Below are 26866 nucleotides of genomic sequence, written 5' to 3' on the forward strand. Positions count from 1 at the left end.
CGATCGTGCATCAGCGATTATCAGGCCTGTCTGGCCCATTTAGATCATTCTTCTCTCTTAATATAATCTGGTGCTACATGTCATGGACATTAAATGTATCAGTCACCTTTCCGATTGCTACTGTGACAGTTCTTCTGGAGCCCCTGAATACGGCTCAAGAAATCCCAAAGATACTGCAGCAATATGTGCAGAACTGTGCAAGAGAAAAAAGTACTCCAAAGTAAGAATCTTCGGAAAATAGTAATTTTTTTTATCAAGTAACAAATTGTAAAGTGAATGAACCAAAGAGAAATGCAAGGCTATGTTCACATTGGGTTTCACACTCATATCAGTGGCTTCGTCGGGGCTCAGGCTAAAACCCTGGAAACAGGATCCAGGAGTGTGCACTGACAAGGCCATTGACTACAGTGATGCAGATGGAGTCAGCATGAACTGTCAGACGTTATTTTCGGCCGTATCGGCCTATTTGAGGTGGGCAGCAAGATGCACACACCTTGTAGCCCACCCGCAAATAGGCAGATACGGATGAAAATTATGTCTGACAGAACACAGTGACTCAGTCTACATCATAACAGTCAATTGTCTCGTCAGCGCACACTTCTGGATCCCATTTTCTAGGGCTTCAGACATAAGCCGCAAAAGGTGCTACTGGCGCGAGGGTAAAATGTGAACATAGCCTTACATTTTTCTTTTGCTCATTCACTTTCCTTTTTTTTTTTTAAATTCGGTTATTAAACCATAAACAGATATACAACACACACACTGGCATGTTATGTTAAGCTTGATACAAGACATACATATGCTTCATATGACATTAAAATGTAAAGCAAAATGTGCACACCAGTTGTATACAAAATAAAGCAAAACATAATGTCAATTAAATCACAATGCCTTTGTGTTATTATTCCAGTGATGAAATCTACCTAGCTTCTAAACCATACCTACATCTACAAAAACAAACTATTCCGCAGCCTACATCCACATAATTAGTTGTTCACTATGTGACATCTCTACTCTGCAAAGTGAGGTGAGAGGAGTTCCACCTCTCCCAAATCTTTTCGAATTTACCCGGGCACCCTCTGTTTTGATATAACGTGCGTTCATATGGGATAATCAAATTTACCAAATTGATCCAGGACCCGAGAGAGGGAGACGAACTCCCCATCCACCGTAATGCCAGTACCTTTCGTGCCATAAACAGTGTCTCCCGTAGAAAAATCCCAACATATTGACCCCATATCTCCTCATCCCATACTCCAAATAGACAAACCAACGGCTCAAGGGGAACAGGAATTTGTACCAGAGATGTCAGTAGTGATGTCACTTCCCTCCAATATTGTGCAACAAGAGGACAGTACCAGATCATATGAATAAAGTCTGCATCTACTGAATGACATCTCAAACATTCCAATGATCGGTATTGGCCCATCTTAAAGAGTCGAGTTGGAGTCAAATATGATTGATTTATAATATATAATTGTATCAACCTGTTATTGACGGACAGAGATACCCTGGTTGGTGACTCCAGAATTTCTTCCCACTCCTCTCCCTGTGTATCTGGGATGAGCCTCTCCCATTTCTTCTTAAAGGAGTCTATGGTAGATTCTGTCCCCACTGACAGCATGTATGTATACAGAGAAGAGATGAGACCTTGGGGGCCTTGTGATTTAAGGATCCCTATCAAGGGTAGAGACGAAATAGCATTATTTATACCTATATATCTCATGTGTGATTGAAAAGCTGACCTTAGTTGTAAATAAAGAAAGAACTGGGACCCCGGAACATTGCGAGTAACTTGCAGTTGTTCAAAAGACACCAAAATTCCATGATCAGATACGTAGATCACCTATCGTAGAAACACTATACTGAGCCCAGAAGTCGGCGGATGGATGTTCAAGTAACGCCGGAAGGTAGTCATTCCATAGGGGCATCTCAGCTATAATATCCCCAAATCCAACCACCCTCTGAGGCTGTGTGCCCACGATGCGATTTTTAAGCGTTTTTGCTGCGATTTTTGGCGCGAAAACGTTTAAAAATCTTGTACAGAACGCCCCCCATGCATTCCTATGGTATTCCGCACATGCTGTGCTAATGCTGCGCTTTTCTCCGCGGCGAAATCGCATCGCGGAAAAAAAATCGCAGCATGCTCATTCTTTTGTGCAGAATCGCAAAGAATTGCCGCGATTCCGCACCCATAGGAATGCATGAGAATCGCTTACTTCATGCATGTGGCTATGCCCACCATGTGCGAAGTTAAGCATATCATGTGCGGTTGGTACCCAAGGTGTGGAGGAGAGGAGACTGTCCTCCAGGCCCTGGGTACCATACCCCTATAAAAAAAAAAAAATAAATAAATAAATAAATCGGGGTATATTTACCTTCCGACGTCCCGCGCTGCCATCCCGGGCCTCAGCGTTCCCAGTAATGTCTTGCGGCAAGGTCCTGTAATGACGTAGTCTCGCATGACTCTAGCGGTCTCATGAGATCGCTATAACAACGCGAGACCAAAGTCATCACAGGTCTCGCAAGGCATTACTGGGAACGCTGAGGCCCGGGATGGCAGCGCAGGACGTCGGAAGGTAAATATACCCCGATTTTTTATTTTTTAATTATTTTTTACATTCTTTTACTATTGATGCCGCATAGGCGGCCTCAATAGTAAAAACCTGGTCACACTTGTCAAGCACTATATTTGACGAGTGTGACCAACCTGTCAATCACTTTCCAAGCGATGCTTCAAATCGCTTGGAAAGTGCTTGAATATCGAACGTGAAAATCGCGAACATAATCGCGGAAAAAAACGCGCAATTTCTGGGAAGGAGTCCAGTTTTCAGTGTCCGGATTTAAACGCTACGTGGGCACATAGCCTGAATCTTGTTTCCATATTGATCGTGCCAGACGAAGCAGGGGCAACAATCGTGAGACATTTACTTTCTTCATTTCCAAAAAACCCAGCGGGCAACCAATTTGTGCGGCATGAAGTAGATGGTCTTCAGAATTAGGGAGGTGACCATCGGGCATCCATGTACTTATGGCTTTGGCCTGTCCACCCAGATAATACAGGAAGAAATCGGGTAACGCTGCCCCTTCTCACCTCTTGGGTCACTGTAGAGTGGATAGTTTAAGTTTGGGCCTGGTTTTCCCCCATATAAAGGATGTGATCTGGGAATTCAGATAAGCGAAAAAGGATCTGGGCACCACTACAGCACTATGTTGGAGAAAGTAGCTAAGCTTGGGAAGCAATATCATTTTGATTAAATTGATACATCCAGCTACAGACAATGGAAGTTTACCCCAAATCGCGAATTTGACCGTCTCCAGTAGTGGATGTATATTACGTTTCAGATCAAATTTACTGCCTTGAGAAATATGGACACCCAGATATTTAAAACTGGTTACAATGGGTAGTGAGGAGAGAGTCTCAAGTCGTGGCATTGGAGCATGGGAAAGAGGCATCAAAGCAGATTTCTCCCAATTTATGTACAGGCCAGAATATTTACCGAATTTATTTATAGTCGTGATCACTCTTGTCAGGGTTTCCTCCGCTTTGTCCATAAAAATCACCATATCATCGGCATACAGGCCTATGGTATCTGTCCGACCCGCTATTTCTATACCAGCAACACCAGGGGAAGATCTTATATTGCCAGTGCCTCAATAGCAAGGGCAAAAAGGGCCGGGGAAAGGGGACACCCCTGACGAGTTCCCCTATGCAATGAAAATGGCTCAGATATGGAAATATTTACAATGACCCGGGCCTTAAGGCCCTTTTACATTTAACGATGCAACAGCAATCCGACCCAGTCAGGATCACTGGTGCATCGCTAAATGATCGCTAGTGAGCTGTCACACAGGCAGACCTCACAGCGATGCAGCAGCGACGCAGCACACGATACTCACCTTTCACACACAGCGATCTTGCGTCCTCCCGCCCGCCTCCACGCGTCGCTCGTCGTCACAGCAGGAAGCTGACGACGAGAAATGGAGCTGGACATTCTTGCGCGATCAGCGATGGACAGCGGGGGAGCCGGTCGAAGGTAAGTATCACACATAGCGATATCGCTATAACGTCACAAGATCGGTGACGTTATAGCGATATCGCTGTGTGTAAAACCCCCTTTAGGCTTCATGTATAAAACACTGACCAATTTTTGGAATCTATCACCGAATCCATACCTCTGCAAACATGCAAGGAGAAAAGGCCATTCAAGAGAGTCAAAGGCCGATTCACTTTCCATTTTGTTTAAAATTTAACTATTAACTCTTTTATTTCTTAAAACAGTATTACTCTGCAGTATTTTTTCCACACCTGCCTAAAACTTTTGCATAATACTGTATATAATAGATCAAACCTGCAGTCGCTTTATGTATTTATACTGTCCAGGCTGCAGTGAGTGTATACAGTGGGGAAAACGAGTATTTGATAATCTGCCAATTTTGCAAGCTTTCCCACCTACAAAGAATGGAAAGATCTGTAACTTTTATCGTAGGTACACTTCAGCTGTGATAAACAGAATCCAAAAATAAAATCCAGAAAATCACATTGTATGATTTTTACATAATTAATTTGCATTTTATTGCATGAAATAAGTATTTGATCGCCGACCAACCAGCGAGAATTCTGGCTCTTACAGACCTGTTAGTTTTTTTTTTTTATGAAGCCTCCTACTCTACACTCATTACCTGTATTAATTACATCTGTTTAAACTCGTTACCAGTATAAAAGACACCTGTCAACACACTCAATCACACTCCAAACTCTCCACCATAGCCAAGACCAAAGAGCTGTCTAAAGACACCAGGGACAAAACTGTAGACCTGCACAAGGCTCGGATGGGTCACAGGACAATAGGCAAGCAGCTTGGTGAGAAGGCAACCACTGTTGGCACAATTAGAAAATGGAAGAATGTCGCCAATGACAATCTGGATGATCCAGAGGAGGCATGGGAGAAGGTCATGTGGTCACATGAGACCAAAATAGAACTTTTACTCTTCGCCACGACAGCACCCACTTGGAGAGAGGGATCCGCCCATAGGAACAGGAAACCTACAGAGATAAAAGAGGGCGGTCCGCCTCTCCCCCTCAGTTGGTTTCCTGTTCCTAAGGGGAAATCGCAGGATACACTACAGTCTTACCTGGGCCAAGGAACCGCCTGTGCAGTTGCTGCGAGAACGGCAGGGGTTCCGGTCCAGAGGCAGTGACGGGGGAGTGCTGGAATCCGGCTCCCTCCTCGGCTGGGATATACTACGAGCCAGAAACACCGGTACCGGGTGGCGCCGACCGGTGTTCTTCTGAAGATAACATGACACCGGCAGGAGATCTATTCCGGTCCATGTGGGGGCGCAGGAACCGGAGAAAACGGCAGCCTCCGGCGATCCTGAGGGGCTTCAGCGTCCAGGAGAACGCTCATACAGCTCGGCAGGAAGTGGTAAGGAGGAGCTTCCGGGTCACCGGAGGCTCCTCGGCTCACAGCGCATGCGCGGCTGGGCGGCACCACAGACGCAGGCGCTCCCCGCCCCCTCCAGAGAGGAAGAGAAAAAAAAAAAAAATATATGATGATGATTTTACTAGCTGAGCGGCGGCTAGAGGAGCGCTGAAGCGCATACTAATAAGCCGCAGATAGGCGCACCTGGAGGGGGAGGTACCAGGTATGAAGGGGCTTACAAAAGGCCGGGGGCAAAAGTATACGGCGTGCAATCATGTCTTCACCAAGGCAGGACACGCATCCCCAGGCAGGCGATGCAGCAGCAGCCAAGGACCACGCAAGACGAGGTTCCTCGGATCGTAGCCACAGAAGCCACGCTAACAAGCCTCCTTCTCAGCCTCCTGAGCCGGTACCTACAGCTTCTCTGGGTGAGTGGACGTCGCTCTGCCTATCAAGCTGATATGTCTCTCTCTCTCTCTCAATCTCCCTCTCTCCTCCGTCATAATGTCTCCATCTCAGACTAAGAGGAAGGAAAAGTCAAAAAATAAAGAATGTGCCCTGTGTATATGTCCGCTACCGGACTCTTACACAAAAAGACTGTGCAAAAGATGCGTTAACGAAACGGCGAAACAGGCATCAACATCAGCCGTTGATATAAGGGCCATAATTAGAGAACTACAGGCCTTAAACCAGTCTAGCAGGCCTACTAGTATCGAAACTACTAAGCCATCAGGGGCCGTAGACACCGATGAGGGCGAAATAGCCTCAGATGATTCCAATGCATCCACATCAGCATCCTCCTCAAAGATGGAGAGCCGTTGCTGTTTTCCTTTAGATAATATGGATAATTTAGTTAAATCAGTAAGGAATACAATGGGATGCACAGACACAAAGGAGCCACAAACGACTCAGGAAATTATGTTTGCGGGGCTCACGGATAGGAAAAGGAGAGTTTTTCCGGTCATTCCAGCAATAAAAGCTCTGGTTAAGAAGGAATGGGAGAGACAGGACCAGAGAGGATATCTGCCCTCAACCTCAAAGAGAAGGTACCCCTTTAACGACGAAGACTTGTCGACATGGGGTAAGGTCCCGAAGGTGGACGCAGCAGTGGCCTCCGCCTCAAAGCAAACGATCCTACCGGTTGAGGACACAGGGGTGCTAAAAGACCCTCTTGACCGCAAAGCAGACGCTGCTTTAAAAAGGGCATGGGAGGCGGCTACCGGTACGTTTAAACCGGCAATAGCCAGTACATGCACAGCTCGTTCTATGCTAGTCTGGATCGATCAATTAGACCAGCAGATAGACCAGAAGATCTCCAGAGACAAGCTACGTGCCGCCATACCACTAATCCGTGGCGCAGCAGCATATATAGCAGATGCCTCTGCGGATTCCTTACGCATGGCAGCCAGAACAGCAGGATTTGCTAATAACGCCAGACGTAGCCTATGGCTTAAAAGCTGGAGAGGTGACACCCAGTCCAAAACAAAGCTGTGTACCATTCCTTGCGAGGGTGAGTTCTTATTCGGGAAAGCCTTAGATGAAATCCTTATGAAGGCAAAAGAAAGGAAAAAAGGATTCCCTAACCCTCCTCTCCCATTCTATAGGAGGGCGTTTAGGAGAAGACCATTTGGTCGGGGAAGAACAGCAGAAAATCAAAACTGCTGGACCACAAAGGAAGGAAAAGGCAAAGGTGCCATGTTTAGGGGATCCTCCTTCCGCAGGGACAGGAACTGAGGAACCAATCCCTCCAGTAGGAGGAAGGCTAAAAAATTTTCTTCGAGAATGGGAGAAAATTACGGCTAGCCCTTGGGTTCTGGGCATTATTAAAGAAGGGTTAAAGATAAAATTCCATCATGTACCCAGTAATTCATTAATTATAACATCCTTCAGCTCACCGATCCAACAGCAGGCCCTAGAAGCTGAAATTTGGAACCTACTGAACAAAAAAGTTTTGGTCCAGGTTCCTAAAGGGCAGGAAGGGAGAGGATTTTACTCCCCTCTCTTTCTGGTATCTAAACCAGACGGATCATTCCAGACGATAATCAACCTAAAGAAATTAAATTCATTTATAATAAATCATAAATTTAAGATGGAATCCATAAGATCCACGATTAAACTTCTCTTCCCCAATTGTATGATGGCAGGCTTGGATCTGAAGGACGCTTATTATCATATTCCCATCCATTACAGATATCAGAAATACCTCAGAGTGGCGGTCCTCCTCGATGGCAAAATACAACATCTCCAGTTCACAGCCATGCCATTCGGCATTTCCATCGCACCACGAGTATTTACAAAGGTGATGCTGGAAGTGATGGCTTTTTTACGCCAGAAAGATACACTAATAGTACCCGATCTGGATAATTTCTTGATAGTAGGGAATTCAATTCGACAATGTAATGAGCGAGTTGCTGATACAATCTTGTCCCTACAGGCCCTAGGGTGGATAATAAACTTCAAGAAGTCCAGAATCGAGCCGCAGTCTATCCAATCCTTCCTGGGTCTCGAGCTAGACTCCATATACCAAAAGTGTCTGCTGCCACAGGTAAAAATTTCAGCAATTAAAAAGAAGGTTAGGATAGCAATAGATCGACCATACATGTCCTTAAGGGAAGCAATGTCCCTTCTGGGATCCCTCACGGCTTGCATCCCGGCAGTTCGGTGGGCCCAGTTCCACACGAGGAAGCTACAACACCAAATTCTCAGAGGAATCTCGTGTCCGGGGGAATCTGACAAAGAAAATTACGCTATCCCAGGGAGTCCTAACCTCCCTTGCATGGTGGCTAACGGACGATAACCTAGCGGGGGGAGTACCTTGGGTTATAACACCCTCCCATATAATTATCACGGACGCTAGCCCCACAGGATGGGGAGCCCATATGGGGAATATTTTTGTCCAAGGCCTATGGGATATAGGATATAGGCGAAGATAAGGATTCGTCAAATTTAAAAGAACTAAAAGCAGTCTATCATGCAATTTGTCATTTTCTTCCACAGTTGCAAGGGGAAAACGTAAGAATCCTTTCGGACAACACCACAGTAGTCGCGTATCTGAACAGACAAGGCGGAACTCGATCAGTCATCTTAATGTCTTCCGCAAGAAGGATTTTATCCCTAGCAGAAAAACATTTTTTGTCTCTTTTAGCCCTCCACATAAGGGGAAGAGACAATGTCCAGGCAGATTTTCTAAGCCGCCATACACTGCGACAAGGAGAGTGGTGTCTAGACCGGGGGATATTCACACGCATCGTGTCGCTATGGGGTCTACCCCAAATAGATCTCTTCGCCACCAGAGAAAACAGGCAGGTGCGAAGGTTCTCCTCTCTAAATATAACAGACAATCCGGAAATTCTGGATGCACTCCAGGCCCCGTGGCAATTCAAACTGGCATATGCTTTTCCACCAATTATACTACTACCACAGGTGATCAGGAAGATCAGAGCAGAAGAAGCACGGATAATCTTAATAGCACCATTCTGGCCCAGAAGGCCATGGTTTTCGTGCCTGCAAGCAATGTCAGTGACAGACCCGTGGGTGCTCCCTTCAACCCCCAGGCTCCTCTCTCAGGGGCCATTCTTCCATCCTCAAGTGGACAATCTCCACTTGACGGCCTGGAACTTGAAAGGGAAATGTTGAGATCAAGGGGATTCTCGAAGGGATTAGTCAGTACACTCCTACTAAGTCGGAAAGTGGCAACGACAAAAATTTACACCAGAGTATGGAGAAAATTCCTAGAATCACACACAGGCCCTGATTCTGGAGAAATTCCAATCACAGCGATCCTAGAGTTCCTACGAGAGGAAAAGAATTAGGCCTATCTGTTAATACACTAAAAGTCCAGGTATCGGCTCTAGGGGCCCTCTATAGTTATAACGTGGCAGGCAATAGATGGATAGGCAGATTCATCTCGGCCTGTGAACGGAGCGAACCAATGCACATACCTAGAGTTCCTCCTTGGGACTTAAACCTGGTTCTGGAGGCTCTAACACGTCCTCCCTTTGAACCATTAGACTCAATATCCCTTAAACACCTATCCTTCAAAACGGTACTGCTAGTTGCACTAACCTCAGCCAGAAGAGTTAGCGACATACAAGCACTCTCAATAGAACCTCCTTTTCTGTTGACATTTCAGGATCAGCTAATATTAAAACCAGACCCCTCATACTTGCCAAAGGTAGCAGGGAAGTTTCATAGATCTCAAGAGATCCACCTCCCTTCATTTTTTAGTAACCCTTCTTCTCCAGAGGAAGAAAAGTTCCATACACTAGACGTTAGAAGAGCTGTGTTACAATACATCGAGAGATCTAGCAGCTGGAGGAAGAGTAGGGCTCTGTTTGTTTCCTTCCACGGCCAAAAGAAGGGATATGAAGTCACAAGAGGTACTCTGTCTCGGTGGATCAGAGACGCGATCAGTCTGGCATATTCCGAGAGCAATGAAAATCCTCCGGAGGGTATCAAAGCACATTCCGCCAGAGCTATGGCTTCCTCTTGGGCAGAAAGGGGAGACGTCGCAATCGAATCTATATGTAAGGCGGCAACCTGGTCTACACCCTCTACCTTTTATAATCACTATAGGCTTGATTTATCATGCTCATCTGACCTAGCCTTTGGTAGAGCGGTCCTCGGCACGGTGGTCCCTCCCAGGTGAAGGTCTCTGAAAGTCTCTCCAAGTGGGTGCTGTCGTGGCGAAGAGTAAAAAGCCGGATTACTTACCGGTAATGCTCTTTTAATGAGTCCACGACAGCACCCGTTCACTAACCCTCCCTAGAAGTTAACATTATGTATATACACCTTCTTAGTTGTAAAGCTAATAAAATTAGAATATTGGACAATAAAATGGCCTAATAATTGGCGGTCCTCCTGGTACTCTGAAATCCAACTGAGGGGGAGAGGCGGACCGCCCTCTTATCTCTGTAGGTTTCCTGTTCCTATGGGCAGATCCCTCTCTCCAAGTGGGTGCTGTCGTGGACTCATTAAAAGAGCATTACCGGTAAGTAATCCGGCTTTTTTGGTATCAACTCCACTCGCCGTGTTTGGAGGAGGAAGAAGGATGACTACAACCGTGAAGAATGATGGGAGAAACAATCATACTTTGGGGGTGCTTTTCTGCAAAGGGGGCAGGACAACTGCACCATATTTAATGAACGATGGATGGGGTCATGTATCGCAAGATTTTGGCCAACAACTTCCTTTCCTCAGTAAAGGTACTGTCACACTTAGCGATGTACCAGCGATCCCGACCAGCGATATGACGCGGTCAGGATCGCTGGTACATTGCTAAGTGGTCACTAGTGAGCTGCCACACAGGCAGATCTCACTAGCGACATCGCTGGGGACGGGGGTCGCTACTTACCTGTCACACCAGGCGATCCTGCGTCCTTCCGCCCGGCTCCACGCGTCGCCACAGCAGGAAGCGCCGCAGGAAGCTGACGACGAGAAGCGGTCCTGGACGTTCTCGCGCGATCAGCGATAACCAGCGGGGGAGCGGGTCGTAGGTAAGTATCAGACACAGCGATGTCGCTAGCAATATCGCTATAACGTCACAAGTTATAGCGATATTGCTAGCGATATCGCTTAGTGTGACAGTACCTTAAGAGTATTGAAGAAGTGTCGTGGCTTGGTTTTCCAGCATAACAATGACCCAAAACACACAGCCAGGGCAACTAAGGAGTGGATCTGTAAGGTTGGGGTTACACTTGTGAGTGCAATGCAAGAAACTTGCGCGAGTCTCTTCCCTCAATATCCGGCACTCGAGACCAGTGTGTTCAGCTGCATAGAAATACATGCAGCCGCACACTCTGGTCTCGAGTGCCGGCGGCAATGACGGGTATTGAGGCGCGAGTTTCTCGCATTAAATCTCGCAAGTGTGACCCCAGTCAAAGAAGTATTTCAAGGTCCTGCAGAGGCCTAGCCAGTCTCCAGATCTGAACCCAATAGAAAATCTTTGGAAGGAGCTGAAACTCAATATTGCCCAGCTACAGCCAGGGCTGTGGAGTCGGTGCTCATTTTGGTGGAGTCGGTATAAAATGGACCGACTCCTAAAATATATAATAAATTGGGTACAGTAGTTCAATGCAGAATGTGCTGAATATTTTTTCATAGGAATTTGGGAAAGTTATGAAGTGGCCTATAAATGGCTGTTCTATTCCTGATCTAAGGCTACATTCACACACAGCATTTTTCCTGCGCTTTTTGAGGATACGTTTTTCAGCTGCAAAAGCAGATCAGCTTTTTAAAAAACCGCATCACATGAAAGGTTTTTGAGCTCATAGATAATGTTTTCAATAGCAAAAGCAGATTAGAAATATGCTCTATCCATCTATCTATCCATTTATCCATCCATCTCTTATCTGTACCAAAAAGAATGAAAGCCGGGTAGCACCAGTCAGGTACACCTCATAGCTGTCCAAAAGGACGAACAGGACAGGCATTGCTCGTCTTCAGTAATACATCAACATCAACTGATAGTTGGAATAAATAGACTGCATTCACCACATCTTCTTAAGGTGCAGGCTTTATTTTCAAATGTAGGGGTGTGAAGTATGAGGTTCTGCAGCAGCTGAGGTGTGCAGTATGAGGTCCTGCCCCCCCTCCCTAGGTTTGATCCTGGCATCGCCCATGGTGTGAATGTTGCCTGAGGATCTACGCTTTGTCTTAGCTGAGATAAGTCATAGTGATAGATAGATAGATATATATATATATATATATATCTGAGTTTTCTTTATTTTCATGACTATGAAAATTGTAGATTCACTCTGGAGGCATCAAAACTATGAACTAACATATGTGGAATTATATAATTAACAAAAAAGTGTGAAACAACTGAAAATACTGTATGTCTTATATTCTAGGTTCTTCAAAGTAGCCACCTCTTGCTTTGATTACTGCTTTGCACACTCTTGGCATTCTCTTGATGAGCTTCAAGGGGTAGTCACCAGAAATGGTTTTCACTTCACAGGTGTGCCCTGTCAGGTTTAATAAGTGGGATTTCTTGCCTTATAAATGGGGTTGGGACCATCAGTTGTGTTGTGCAGAAGTCACAGCTGATAGTCCTACTGAATAGACTGTTAGAATTTGTATTATGGCAAGAAAAAAGCAGCTAAGTAAAGAAAAACAAATGGCCATCATTACTTTAAGAAAGGAAGGTCAGTCAGAAAATTTGGGAAAGCTTTGAAAGTGTCCCCAAGTACAGTGGCAAAAACCATCAAGCGCTACAAAGAAACTGGCTCACATGAACACCGCCCCAGGAAAGGAAAACCAAGAGTCACCTCTGCTGCGGAGGATAAGTTCATCCGAGTCACCATCCTCAGAAATCGCAGGTTAACAGCAGCTCAGATTAGAGACCAGGTCAATGCCACACAGAGTTCTAGCAGCAGACACATCTCTACAACAACTGTTAAGAGGAGACTTTGTGCAGCAGGCCTTCATGGTAAAATAGCTGCTAGGAAACCACTGCTAAGGACAGGCAACAAGCAGAAGAGATTTGTTTGGGCTAATGGACATTAGACCAGTGGAAATCTGTGCTTTGGTTTGATGAGTCCACATTTGAGCTCTTTGGTTCCAACCACCGTGTCTTTGTGCGACGCAGAAAAGGTGAACGGATGGACTCTACATGCCTGGTTCCCACCGTGAAGCATGGAGGAGGTGTGATGGTGTGGGGGTGCTTTGCTGGTGACACTGTTGGGGATTTATTCAAAATTGAAGGCATACTGACCCTGCATGGCTACCACAGCATCTTGCAGCGGCATGCTATTCCATCCGATTTGCGTTTAGTTGGACCATCATTTATTTTTCAACAGGACAATGACCCCAAACAGACCTCCAGGCTGTGTAAGGGCTATCTGACCAAGAAGGAGAGTGATGGGGTGCTACGCCAGATGACCTGGCCTCCACAGTCACCAGACCTGAACCCAATCGAGATGGTTTGGGGTGAGCTGGATAACAGAGTGAAGGCAAAAGGGCCAACAAGTGCTAAGCATCTCTGGGAACTCCTTCAAGACTGTTAGAAGACCATTTCCGGTGACTACCTCTTGAAGCTCATCAAGAGAATGCCAAGAGTCTGCAAAGCAGTAATCAAAGCAAAAGGTGGCTACTTTGAAGAACCTAGAATATAAGACATATTTTCAGTTGTGTCACACTTTTTTGTTAATTATATAATTCCACGTGTTAAGGGCCTGTCACACTAAGAGATATCGCTATAACTTGTGACGTTATAGCGATATTGCTAGAGATATCGCTGTGTCTGATAATTACCTACAACCCGCTGCTTATCGCTGATCGCGCGAGAACAGGCTGGACTGTTTCTCGTCGTCAGCTTCCTGTGGCGCTTCCTGCTGTGACGACGAGCGACGCGTGGAGCTGGGCGGGAGGACGCAGGATCGCCTGGTGTGACAGGTAAGTAGCGACCCCCGTCCCCAGCGATGTCGCTAGTGAGATCTGCCTGTGTGGCAGCTCACTAGCGACCACTTAGCGATGCACCAGCGATCCTGACTGCGTCATATCGCTGGTCGGGATCACTGGTGCATCGCTAAGTCTGACAGTACCTTTAATTCATAGTTTTGATGCCTTCAGAGTGAATCTACAGTTTTCATAGTCATGAAAATAAAGAAAACTCTTTGAATGAGGTGTGTCCAAACTTTTGGTCTGTACTGTATATATGTAATCGATATTACATAGTGTATGACATTTACATTTTATTACAGTTTTTTGTGTTCTAAAGTTGTATTCCAATAAATAGATATGTTCTAAATATCTTGATTATTGTATCATAAAAATTATTAAATGTCTGATGTTCACATTGTACTACAATACATTTTTCGCTTAAATATAAGCAATATATGTGGGAGTCGGAGTCGGTGTAAGGGAAATTGAGGAGTCGGAGTCGCAGGTTTGGCTTACCGACTCCACAGCCTTGGCTACAGCCCCAAAACCTGGAGATCTGTATGGAAGATGGGGCCAAAATCCCTGCTGCAGTGTCTGCAAACCTGGTCAAAAACCGCAGGAAATGTCTGACCTCTAATTGCAAACGAAGGTTTCTGTACCAAACATTAAGTTCTGTTTTTCTATTGTATCAAATGCTTATTTCATGCAATAAAATGCAAATTAATTATACAAAAATCATACAATGTGATTTTCTGGTTATTTTTAGTTTCTCTCTCACAGATGAAATGCACCCATGATAAAAATTACAGACCTCTCCATTATTTGTAGGTGGAAAAAACGGCAAAATCAGAGGTATCAAATACTTGTTTTCCCCACTGTATATACATGTAACATTGCATCTGCATTCAGTAGGTATACACACATTATCCCAGCTGCAGTCAATGTGTGTGTATATATGCACACAGCATATACACAGGTCACACCTTCAGTGTATATATACACTTACACACAAGTCACACCTGCAGCCAGTGTATATACACATGACACCTGCAGTCAGTGTGTATATATACACACAGTGTAAACACAGGTCACACCTGCAGCCAGTATATATACGCACACAGTGTATACACAAATCACACCTGCAGCCAGTGTGTGTGAGTGTGTGTGTGTGTATGTATATATATATATATATATATATATATATATATATATATATATATATATATATATACACACACACACACAGTGGGGAAAAAAAGTATTTAGTCAGTCAGCAATAGTGCAAGTTCCACCACTTAAAAAGATGAGAGGCGTCTGTAATTTACATCATAGGTAGACCTCAACTATGGGAGACAAACTGAGAAAAAAAAATCCAGAAAATCACATTGTCTGTTTTTTTTTCATTTTATTTGCATATTATGGTGGAAAATAAGTATTTGGTCAGAAACAAAATTTCATCTCAATACTTTGTGATATATCCTTTGTTGGCAATGACAGAGGTCAAACGTTTTCTGTAAGTCTTCACAAAGTTGCCACACACTGTTGTTGGTATGTTGGCCCATTCCTCCATGCAGATCTCCTCTAGAGCAGTGATGTTTTTGGCTTTTCGCTTGGCAACACGGACTTTCAACTCCCTCCAAAGGTTTTCTATAGGGTTGAGATCTGGAGACTGGCTAGGCCACTCCAGGACCTTGAAATGCTTCTTACGAAGCCACTCCTTCGTTGCCCTGGCGGTGTGCTTTGGATCATTGTCATGTTGAAAGACCCAGCCACGTTTCATCTTCAATGCCCTTGCTGATGGAAGGAGGTTTGCACTCAAAATCTCACGATACATGGCCCCATTCATTCTTTCATGTACCCGGATCAGTCGTCCTGGCCCCTTTGCAGAGAAACAGCCCCAAAGCATGATGTTTCCACCACCATGCTTTACAGTAGGTATGGTGTTTGATGGATGCAACTCAGTATTCTTTTTCCTCCAAACACGACAAGTTGTGTTTCTACCAAACAGTTCCAGTTTGGTTTCATCAGACCATAGGACATTCTCCCAAAACTCCTCTGGATCATCCAAATGCTCTCTAGCAAACTTCAGACGGGCCCGGACATGTACAGGCTTAAGCAGTGGGACACGTCTGGCACTGCAGGATCTGAGTCCATGGTGGCGTAGTGTGTTACTTATGGTAGGCCTTGTTACATTGGTCCCAGCTCTCTGCAGTTCATTCACTAGGTCCCCCCGCGTGGTTCTGGGATTTTTGCTCACCGTTCTTGTGATCATTCTGACCCCACGGGGTGGGATTTTGCGTGGAGCACCAGATCGAGGGAAATTATCAGTGGTCTTGTATGTCTTCCATTTTCTAATTATTGCTCCCACAGTTGATTTCTTCACTCCAAGCTGGTTGGCTATTGCAGATTCAGTCTTCCCAGCCTGGTGCAGGGCTACAATTTTGTTTCTGGTGTCCTTTGACAGCTCTTTGGTCTTCACCATAGTGGAGTTTGGAGTCAGACTGTTTGAGGGTGTGCACAGGTGTCTTTTTATACTGATAACAAGTTTAAACAGGTGCCATTACTACAGGTAATGAGTGGAGGAAAGAGGAGACTAAAAAAGAAGAAGTTACAGGTCTGTGAGAGCCAGAAATCTTGATTGCTTGTTTCTGACCAAATACTTATTTTCCACCATAATATGCAAATAAAATGAAAAAAAAACAGACAATGTGATTTTCTGGATTTTTTTTTCTCAGTTTGTCTCCCATAGATGAGGTCTACCTATGATGTAAATTACAGACGCCTCTCATCTTTTTAAGTGGTGGAACTTGCACTATTGCTGACTGACTAAATACTTTTTTTCCCCACTGTATGTATGTGTGTATATATATATATATATATATATATATATATATATATATATATATATATATATATATATATATATATATATATATATACATACATACACACACACACTGTGTATACACTATGACACCTGCAGTCAGTGTATATATACACGTACACAGTGTACACGCAAGTCACACCTGCAGCCAGTGTATACACACACACAGTGTATACACCAGTCACACCTGCAGCCAGTGTATATATACACACACACTGTGTATACACCAGTCACACCTGCAGCCAGTGTATATATACACACACACTGTGTATACACCAGTCACACCTGCAGCCAGTGTATATATACACACACACTGTGTATACACCAGTCACACCTGCAGCCAGTGTATATATACACACACTGTGTATACACCAGTCACACCTGCAGCCAGTGTATATATACACACACACTGTGTATACACCAGTCACACCTGCAGCCAGTGTATATATACACACACACTGTGTATACACCAGTCACACCTGCAGCCAGTGTATATATACACACACACTGTGTATACACCAGTCACACCTGCAGCCAGTGTATATATACACACACACTGTGTATACACCAGTCACACCTGCAGCCAGTGTATATATACACACACACTGTGTATACACCAGTCACACCTGCAGCCAGTGTATATATACACACACACTGTGTATACACCAGTCACACCTGCAGCCAGTGTATATATACACACACACTGTGTATACACCAGTCACACCTGCAGCCAGTGTATATATACACACACACTGTGTATACACCAGTCACACCTGCAGCCAGTGTATATATACACACACACTGTGTATACACCAGTCACACCTGCAGCCAGTGTATATATACACACACACTGTGTATACACAGATGACACCTGCAGTCAGTGTATATATACACGCACACACAGTGTGTAAACACAGGTCACACCTGCAGCCAGTGTATATATACACGTACACAGTGTACACGCAAGTCACACCTGCAGTCTATATACACACACACACTGTGTCACTGTGTATACAGATAACACCTGCAGTGTATATATACACGTACACACAGTGTGTAAACACAGGTCACACCTGCAGCCAGTGTGTACACAAGTAACACCTGTAGCCAGTGTATATACACACACTGTGTATACACAGATGAAACCTGCAGTGTATATATACATGTACACAGTGTATACACAGGTCACACCTGCAGTCAGTGTATGTACATATGCACACTGTGTGTGTATACACAGATGACACCTGCAGTCAGTGTATATATACACGTACACACACTGTATACACAGGTCACACCTGCAGCCAGTGTATATACATACACACTGTAACATAGTAACAGTTTTGAAGGCTGAAGGAAGACCTTATGTCCATCTAGTTCAGCCTATTTGTAGTGCAGCTGTTCTGCATTGTTGATCCTGGGGAAGGCAAAAAACCCACAGAGTAGAAACCAATTTTCTCCATAGGGAAAAAATTCCTTCCACTAAGCTGGGTCAACCAGCCACCTATAATATTCTGTTATTTGTAACCTTCTATACTGTTACTCACAAGAAAAGCATCCATTCCTTTCTTAAATTCATTCAGTGAGTTGGCCATCACCACTTCCTCAGGAAGAGAATTCCAGAGCCTCACTGCTCTTACCGTATACACAGATGACACCTGCAGTCAGTGTATACACAGTTCACACCTGCAGCCAGTGTATATACACACACACACACACACACTGTGCATACATAGATGACACCTGCAGTCAGTGTATATATACACGTACACACAGTGTATACACAGGTCACACCTGTAGCCAATGTATATATACACAGGTCACATCTGCAGTCAGTGTACATACATATACACACACAGTGTATACACACACAGTGTATACACACACACACAGTGTATACACACACATACACAGTGTATACACACACACACAGTGTATACACACACAGTGTATACACACACAGTGTATACACACACATACACACAGTGTATACACACACAGTGTATACACACACATACACACAGTGTATACACACACAGTGTATACACACACAGTGTATACACACACATACACACAGTATATACACAGGTCACACCTGCAGCCAGGGTATATACTGCACACACACACTGTGTATACACAGATGACACCTGCAGTCAGTGTATATATACACAGGTCACATCTGCAGTCAGTGGGCGGATCCAGTGGATAGCACTGCAGCCTTGCAGTGCTGGGTTTGAATCCCACCAAGGACAACATCTGCAAGGAGTTTGTATGTTCTCCCCGTGTTTGCGTGGGTTTCCTCCGGGTACTCTGGTTTCCTCTCACATTCCAAAGACATACTGACAGGGAATTTAGATTGTGAGCCCCATCGGGGACAGCGAAGATAATGTGTGCAAACTGTAAAGCGCTGAGGAATATGTTAGCGCTATATAAAAAAAAAAAATGAAGAAAGAAAGAAGTGTGTGTATATATATATATATACACATACACACACACACGCACACACACACGTACACAGTGCATACACGGGTCACACCTGCAGTCAGTGTATATATACACACACAGTGTATACACAGGTCACACCTGCAGTGTATATACACACACTGTGTATACACAGAGGACACCTGCAGTCAGTGTATATATACACGCAGGTCACACCTGCAGTGTATATATACACGTACATAAAGTGTAAACACAGGTCACACCTGCAGCCAGTGTGTATATATATACATACACACAGTGTATACACAGGTCACACCTGCAGCCAGTGTGTGTGTGTATATATATATATATATATATATATATATATATATATATATACACACACTCACAGTGTATACACAGGTCACACCTGCAGGCAGTGTGTATATATATATATATATATATATATATATATATATATACACACACACATACACACACAGTGTATACACAGGTCACACCTGCAGACAGTGTATACACACACACAGTATATACACAGGTCACCCCTGCAGCCAGTGTATATATACACAGAGCAGAACATTATGATGATTATGGCTGGGTGCACATGATCTGGAAGTGGCAGCACTTTGGCCCACTGCCGTCTACTGTATGCAGGTGAATCCAGTCTGATCACTGAACGGAGAGGATTTACGGTGTCCAATACATTTTATGGGAGAAATGAACATGCTGCGGTCCAGAGAGAGACATGTCCGTCTGCGGGTGAGCAGCAAGCATCTGTGGACATGTCCCATCCACTATGTAACAGCTGGACGCTGCAGGTTTGACAGCGGCAGCAATTAGGCCATGTGCACACGATGCATTTTCTCCTGCGGATCCGCAGCGGATTTTACCGCGCAGAAACGCTGCGGATCTGCAAAGTGATTTACAGTACAATGTAAATCAATTACAAAAAAAACCGCTGTGCAGACGCTGCGGTTTTTGTGCAGTACAAAATATGCAGCATGTCACTTCTTTTGTGCGGTTTTCCACCTGCTCCATTCTCCAAATCCGCATGGGGAAAACTGCACAAAAACCGCAGGAAAAATGCAGGTCATTTGACCTGCGGATTTCTTCAAATCTGCGCGGAAAAATCTGCAGGAGGAAAATCCATGTGTGCACTTAACCTTACTGATCAAGAACACATACTCTAGGGTGCGGAATGTGTCACAATGACTACACCATACAATGCAGAAGGCAGCAGCCAATCAGATGCCGGCTCAGTTCTCAGGACCGTTGGAAAGTGGGAACTGAGTACTGATTGGTTACCGGCCCCCAGCTCCTCCCCTTCGCAGTGGCGATGACGGCTCTCCCTCAGGTGTCACCTCTGTGTGCTCCGGACAGCACAGGAGATGTGAAGAGTGGCGGTGACCGGTCATGGTGAGAAGGACACTGTGGCGGGTCGTGTGTGAGACCCCAACGAGGCTCCGGCAGTTACCTTCATCCGCTCACGGCACTGGCTGGGGGTGCGCTCATAACCGAGCTCGGCCAGGGCCCGAGAGACCCGGTCGTACATGGCGGGCCCGGGTGCCTTGGTTCCAAAGATGGTGCCGGCGCCCTCCAGCTGCTGGTACCGCGCTTCCACCAGTCGCTCGTTTCCCCACACGGCGATGAGTGCGTTAGTCTCGGCCGGGGTCCAGGACATGCCGCGGCAGGCTGTAGAAAAGGACACAGAGGGAGAGGCCCCACTCAGGCCCGCCGGGGCCGCCCCGCCGCCAGACACGCCGGCGCTGAGAGGAGATGAGCGGCTCGGAGTGGACGGGTTGGACAAAGAACGGTTCCCATCGCTGAGCCCGGGGGAGGGTGGCGATAAAACCTCGTTCTTCGGGATTTTCAGGCAAGACGAAGCCTCGGACGGAAGCTCCGAATTACAGGGCGCCGCCATCTTTCCCCTTGTGTGCGGCCGGAAGTGACGATGAACCGGGGGAGGGACCGCTAGAGTTACCATACAGGGACGCTTGCCAGCAAAAAGAGGCGGGAAAGAGGAATGGTGCCTGAGGTGACACTACCTGACAAGAACAACTGTCGCTGACCGCTGAGGTGACATTAACTGACAGGAATAACTAGCGCTGAGTGCTGAGGAGACATTTCCTGACAGGAGTAACTGTCACTGAGCGCTTAGGAGACATTACCTGACAGGAACAACTGTCACTGAGCGCTTAGGAGACATTACCTGACAGGAACAACTGTCATTGAGCGCCAAAAAGACATTACCTGACTCAGGAACAATTGTCACTGAGCGTTGGAGAGACATTACCTGACAGGAACAACAATCACTGAGCGCTTAGGAGATATTACCTGACAGGAACAACAGTCACTGAGCCCTTGGGAGACATTACCTGACAGGAACAACAGTCACTGAGCGCTTAGGAGACATTACCTGACAGGAACAACAGTCACTGAGCGCTTGGGAGACATTACCTGACAGGAACAACAGTCACTGAGCGCTTGGGAGACATTACCTGACAGGAACAACAGTCACTGAGCGCTTGGGAGACATTACCTGACAGGAACAACAGTCACTGAGCGCTTGGGAGACGTTACCTGACAGGAACAACAGTCACTGAGCGCTTGGGAGACATTACCTGACAGGAACAACAGTCACTGAGCGCTTAGGAGAGATTACCTGACAGGAACAAGTGTCACTGAGCGCTTGGGAGACATTACCTGACAGGAACAACAGTCACTGAGCGCTTAGGAGACATTACCTGACAGGAACAAGTGTCACTGAGCGCTTAGGAGACATTACCTGACAGGAACAAGTGTCACTGAGCGCTTAGGAGACATTACCTGACAGGAACAAGTGTCACTGAGCGCTTAGGAGACATTACCTGACAGGAACAAGTGTCACTGAGCGCTTAGGAGACATAACCTGCAGGGCCGGTTTTAGGCAAAGTGGGGCCCTAGGCAAAGTTTAAAATGGGGACCAAATGCTAACATATTGCACATCACACAGAAGCATTTCGATTGTAGTTACATGCGCTGAGTTCAGGCCGCTAAGTGAGTGTGATCGACAATATTGAAGTCGTTCAGCACTTGTTTCCCAGTCTCTTTCCACCGTCTGAGAAAGAATGATGAGGACAGAACTATCACTAATGGATCAATCTGTCCCCATACAATATCATGTTAGCAGCATATCTGCAGTTTACACCCCATAGTCCTCCATATAATATAATGTGCCCCATAGTCCTCCATATATTAAAATACACTGCTCAGTCCTCCCTATAGTATAATACACTCCTCATAGTGCTCCATATAGCATAATACACTCCTCATAGTTCTCCATATATTAAAATACACTGCTCAGTCCTCCATATGGTATAATACACTCCTCATAGTACTCCATATAGTATAATATACCGCCAGTCATCCATGTAGTACAATTCACTTCACATAGTATGTGTTCCCCATAGCCCTCAATACAGTATAATGCAGCCCCGCCATACAATATAATGTAACCCCCCCATAGAGTATAATGCAGCCACCCCACAAAATATAATGTAACCCCCCACAGAATATAATGCAGCCCCTCCATAAAGTATAATTAAGCCCCCCCATAAAATATAATCTAGCCCCCCCATAGAATGCAATGCAGCCCCCTCATATAGTATAATGTAGCCCCCTCATAGAGTATGATGCAATAACCCCCATAGAATATAATACAGCCCCCCATTGAATATAATGTAGCCCCGAATAGAACATAATACAGCCCACCTCCCCATAGAATATAATGTAGCCCCCCCATATTATAACAGCCTCCCCCATAGAATATGTACCCCCCATGGTATATAACAGCCGCATAGTATATAGCACAGTACCACATGGTATGTAGCACAGCATCACATGGTATACAGCACAGTACCATGGTATACAGCCCCCTCCCCCCCAGCACAGCACCATGGTATAGAGCCCCCCTCCCCCCAGCACAGCCCCATAGTATACAGCACAGCACCATGGTATAGAGCCCCCCTCCCCCCAGCACCATGGTATTCAGCCCCCCTCCCCCCAGCACAACACCATGGTATAGAGCACAACCCCCCCAGCACAGCACCATGATATACAGCACCATGGAATACAGCCCTCCTCCCGCCAGCACAGCATCATGGTATACAGCCCCCCTCCAGCACAGCACCATGGTATACAACCCCCCCTCCCCCCAGCACAGCACAATGGTATACAGCACCCCTCCCCCCAGCACAACACAATGGTGTACAGCCCCCCCTGCACAGCACCATGGTATACAGCCCCCTCTCCCCAGCACCGCACCATGGTATACAGCACAGCACCATGGTATACAGCTCCCCCCCAGCACAGCACCATGGTATACAGCTCCCCCCCAGCACAGCACCATGGTATACAGCTCCCCCCCAGCACAGCACCATGGTACAGTACTCACTGTTGCATTAAAAAAAAGAATCCTCACCTTCTCCTCGTGCCCGCGCTGCTCCCGTCTCCTGCTCTGCCTGGTATACAGTGAGTACGCGATAACGTCATTGTGCACCCGCTGTGTCAGAGGCAGAGCGGGAAATGATGGGAGAACTCTACTGGCGTCTATGATGCCGCTACAGTTCAGTGCGGCGGCGGGGGAGCCGGCGCTGGGGGCAGGCGGGCCCCCCTGCTTCACAGGGGCCCCATAGCAGCTGCATGATGTGCCGCTTGCTGGGGGAGCTGGGGCCCTAGGTAGCTACCTGGTCTGTTTGCCCCAAATGCCGGCCCTGATAACCTGACAGGAATAACTCACTGAGCGCTGAGGAGACATTACCTGACTCAGGAACAATTGTCACTGAGCATTGGAGAAACATTACCTGACAGGTACAACTGTCATTGAGCACTGAGGAGACATTACCTGACAAGAACCACTGTCACTGAGTGCTGAGGAGACATTACCTGACTCAGGAACAACTGTCACTGAGCATTGGATAGACATTACCTGACAGGTACAACTGTCATTGAGTGCTGAGGAGACATTACCTGACAAGAACAACTGTCACTGAGCGCTGAAGAGACATTACCTGCCTTGAGAACAAGTGTCACTGAGCGTTGGAGAGACATTACCTGATAGAAACAACTGTCACTGAGCGCTTAGGAGACATTACCTGACAGGAATAACTGTCACTGAGTGCTGAGGAGATATTACCTGTCAGGAGTAACTGTCACAGAGTGCTGAGGAGACATTACCTAACAGGTGTAACTGTCAATGAGCGCTTATAGGAGACATTACCTGACAGGAACAACTGTCCTTGAGTGCTGAAGAGACATTACCTGACTCAGGAACAACTGTCACTGAGCATTTAGGAGACATTACATGACAGGAGTAACTGTCACAGAGTACTGAGGAGACATTACCTAAAAAGTTTAACTTTCACTGAGCGCTTAAGGCTAGTTTCACACTAGCATATGGCAGAGCTGCGGAGGGATGCGGACTTCCTCCGTTCAGCTCCACCCACTGCCGCACCTCCATTCAGCTCCGCCTATGTCGGCATGCGGCCTGCATTCCCTATCTTTAGCATTGGGTACACAGGCCATGCCGATGTATGCGGATGCCTCCGCATGCGTCGTTTTGACGGTGTGGCGACCGCAACAAAATGCAACACGTTGTGTTCGGCGCAAGTCGCCGCACCGTCAAAACGACCCGTCAATGAACACATTATTTATTTATATAGCGCCATTAATTCAATGGTGCTGTACATGAGAAGGGGGGTTACATACAAAGTTATAGATATTGTTAACAGTAAACAAATTTACAATGACAGACTGGTACAGAGGGGAGGGGACCCTGTCCTTGCGGACTTACATTCTACGGGATAGTGGGGAAGAGACAGAAGGTCGGAGGTGCAGCAGCTCTGGTGGTGATGAGGCGGCAGAATGGTCATTGCAGGCTGTAAGCTTTCCTGAAAAGATGGGTTTTCAGGTTCCGTTTGAAGGATCCGAAGGTGGTGTATAATCTGACGTGTTGAGGCATGGCATTCCAGAGGCTAGGGGAGAATTCGGGAGAGTTATCACCGAACGTACAACAGGGGGCGGCGCTTTGGGCGGAAATGGGTTTCCGCTGCGTTCTCACGCAAGCAATACGCTACATGGAGACTCACCCTACTGTGGTGCTAATAAAAATATGGATATCTTATAGCCTACATATTGTAATATATTCTTTATATGCTTTGATATAGTGTGGTCATTAGACCAAGGATGGAAAGTATTGCAAATATGAAATAATGTTGTTTGAATCCAAAGACTATATTGCAATATACTATGGTGTAATATCATTAGGCTGTGTGCACACGCTGCGGATTTTGCTGCGGTGTACAGTACCATGATTCCCTATGGGAATCAAAAACCGCCATGCAGATGGTGTGGAATTTTCCGCGCGGATTATCTGCGGTTTCCAATCCGCAGAAAGAATTGATATGTCAATTCTTTCTCCGTATTCCCCTGCGGTTTGCCATCTCCTCCATTGAGGAGATGAAAAACCGCAGGGCAAAACCGAAGAGCAATCCGCAGGTAAAACCGCAAGTATTTTGACCTGCGGTTTCTTCTGCGGATTTTACAAAATCCGCGCGGATGAATCAGCACCTAATCCGCAGCGTGTGCACACAGCCTTAATGCTGAACTTTGACACTGAGCCACAAAGCGTTTGCTCTGTGTCAATACCGTAAGACAAGGAATTGTTCTGTGGTCTTTGAAGCTCTGTGTTTCAAAGATTCATTATCCTGATTTGTACACAAGTGACCACTGTGATATTTGCGTTGACAAACAGTGATAGATACTGAATACTTTAACTTGGGGGGTGGTTGATGGGAATTCTACAAGGAGCTTTCCAACTAATTCTGTGTGGTGTATTCTTACAATAGGAATAACAACTGTATAGATAATGAATATTTATGCTGCTTGAACAAGGAAGTCTTGTGCTCAATAATAGTATGATTCTCGATTGACGAGAGACCAAAATGTTATGGTCTCATGTAGCAATATTGGGTCATGCATTACATCAATAATCGAGGACCGATTGTGATACACATCTTGACATGTATGAGTGTGTGCTTGAGTTACGATAGGTATCCAGTTTTCAGAATAGGTGATTATGGAAGTCATGCTGCCCATCTTAGAGTGTTATGCTATGAGCATGAAGAGTTAACTTTGTAACAAGCAACATATGTTGAACTTTGAACAGTGATAGACAACTTTGACAAGTTGACCAGAGACAAACAGATCCTGGGTTATAATCAGTAGCAAAACATTGTGCTATTGTTAAGAGACATGCTAATGGCAAACAAATCTCTGGTTAGCGCAAACAAACTAAGATTGTAGTAGTCTATAACAAACAGACCTTGAAGTCTTGTGCTGTTGTCAAGACAACAACGTACTGTGCAGATTCAAGATTCTGATGCAGACTAAACATACTGCACAGTTGTAATGTGGGAGTGTTGTGTATAAAAAGGTGGACCCTATGTCAGTGAGGAGAGGGGACATTTCCAGGAAGGGACATTTCCAGAAGCTATCATGGGTGCACGGTTTCTTTGATGGCAAGACCAGAGTATTTTCCTTCTCGACACTGTGGTCCCTCCAGTAGAGAAGTGATGCTACAATGCTTGGTAATGTATAGTATGGATACTTATTTCTCTATGTACTATAATTCATAATAATTGTATGATTAACATGAAATTAATTAACAAGACAGGGTAATATATCTGCCATTCCATTA

General features: G+C 45.6%; 1 protein-coding gene across 2 annotated transcripts in view; it reads right to left on the minus strand.

The window, feature by feature from the left end:
- Positions 1 to 21076, minus strand: part of MSANTD2 (Myb/SANT DNA binding domain containing 2) — a 34723-nt gene extending 13647 nt beyond the window's left edge. For both annotated transcript variants that reach the window (XM_073584880.1, XM_073584879.1), the window contains exon 1: positions 20606 to 21076. In XM_073584880.1, the coding sequence (XP_073440981.1) occupies positions 20606 to 21052 (447 nt within the window). In that variant the 5' untranslated portion in view covers positions 21053 to 21076. The remainder of the gene's footprint in view (positions 1 to 20605) is intronic.
- Between the last annotated feature and the right edge of the window lie 5790 nt (positions 21077 to 26866).

The sequence above is a fragment of the Dendrobates tinctorius genome, unplaced genomic scaffold, assembly GCF_039654945.1.
Source record: "Dendrobates tinctorius isolate UK_male_01 unplaced genomic scaffold, ASM3965494v1 ptg000086l, whole genome shotgun sequence".
In the NCBI taxonomy this organism is placed as follows: domain Eukaryota; kingdom Metazoa; phylum Chordata; class Amphibia; order Anura; family Dendrobatidae; genus Dendrobates; species Dendrobates tinctorius.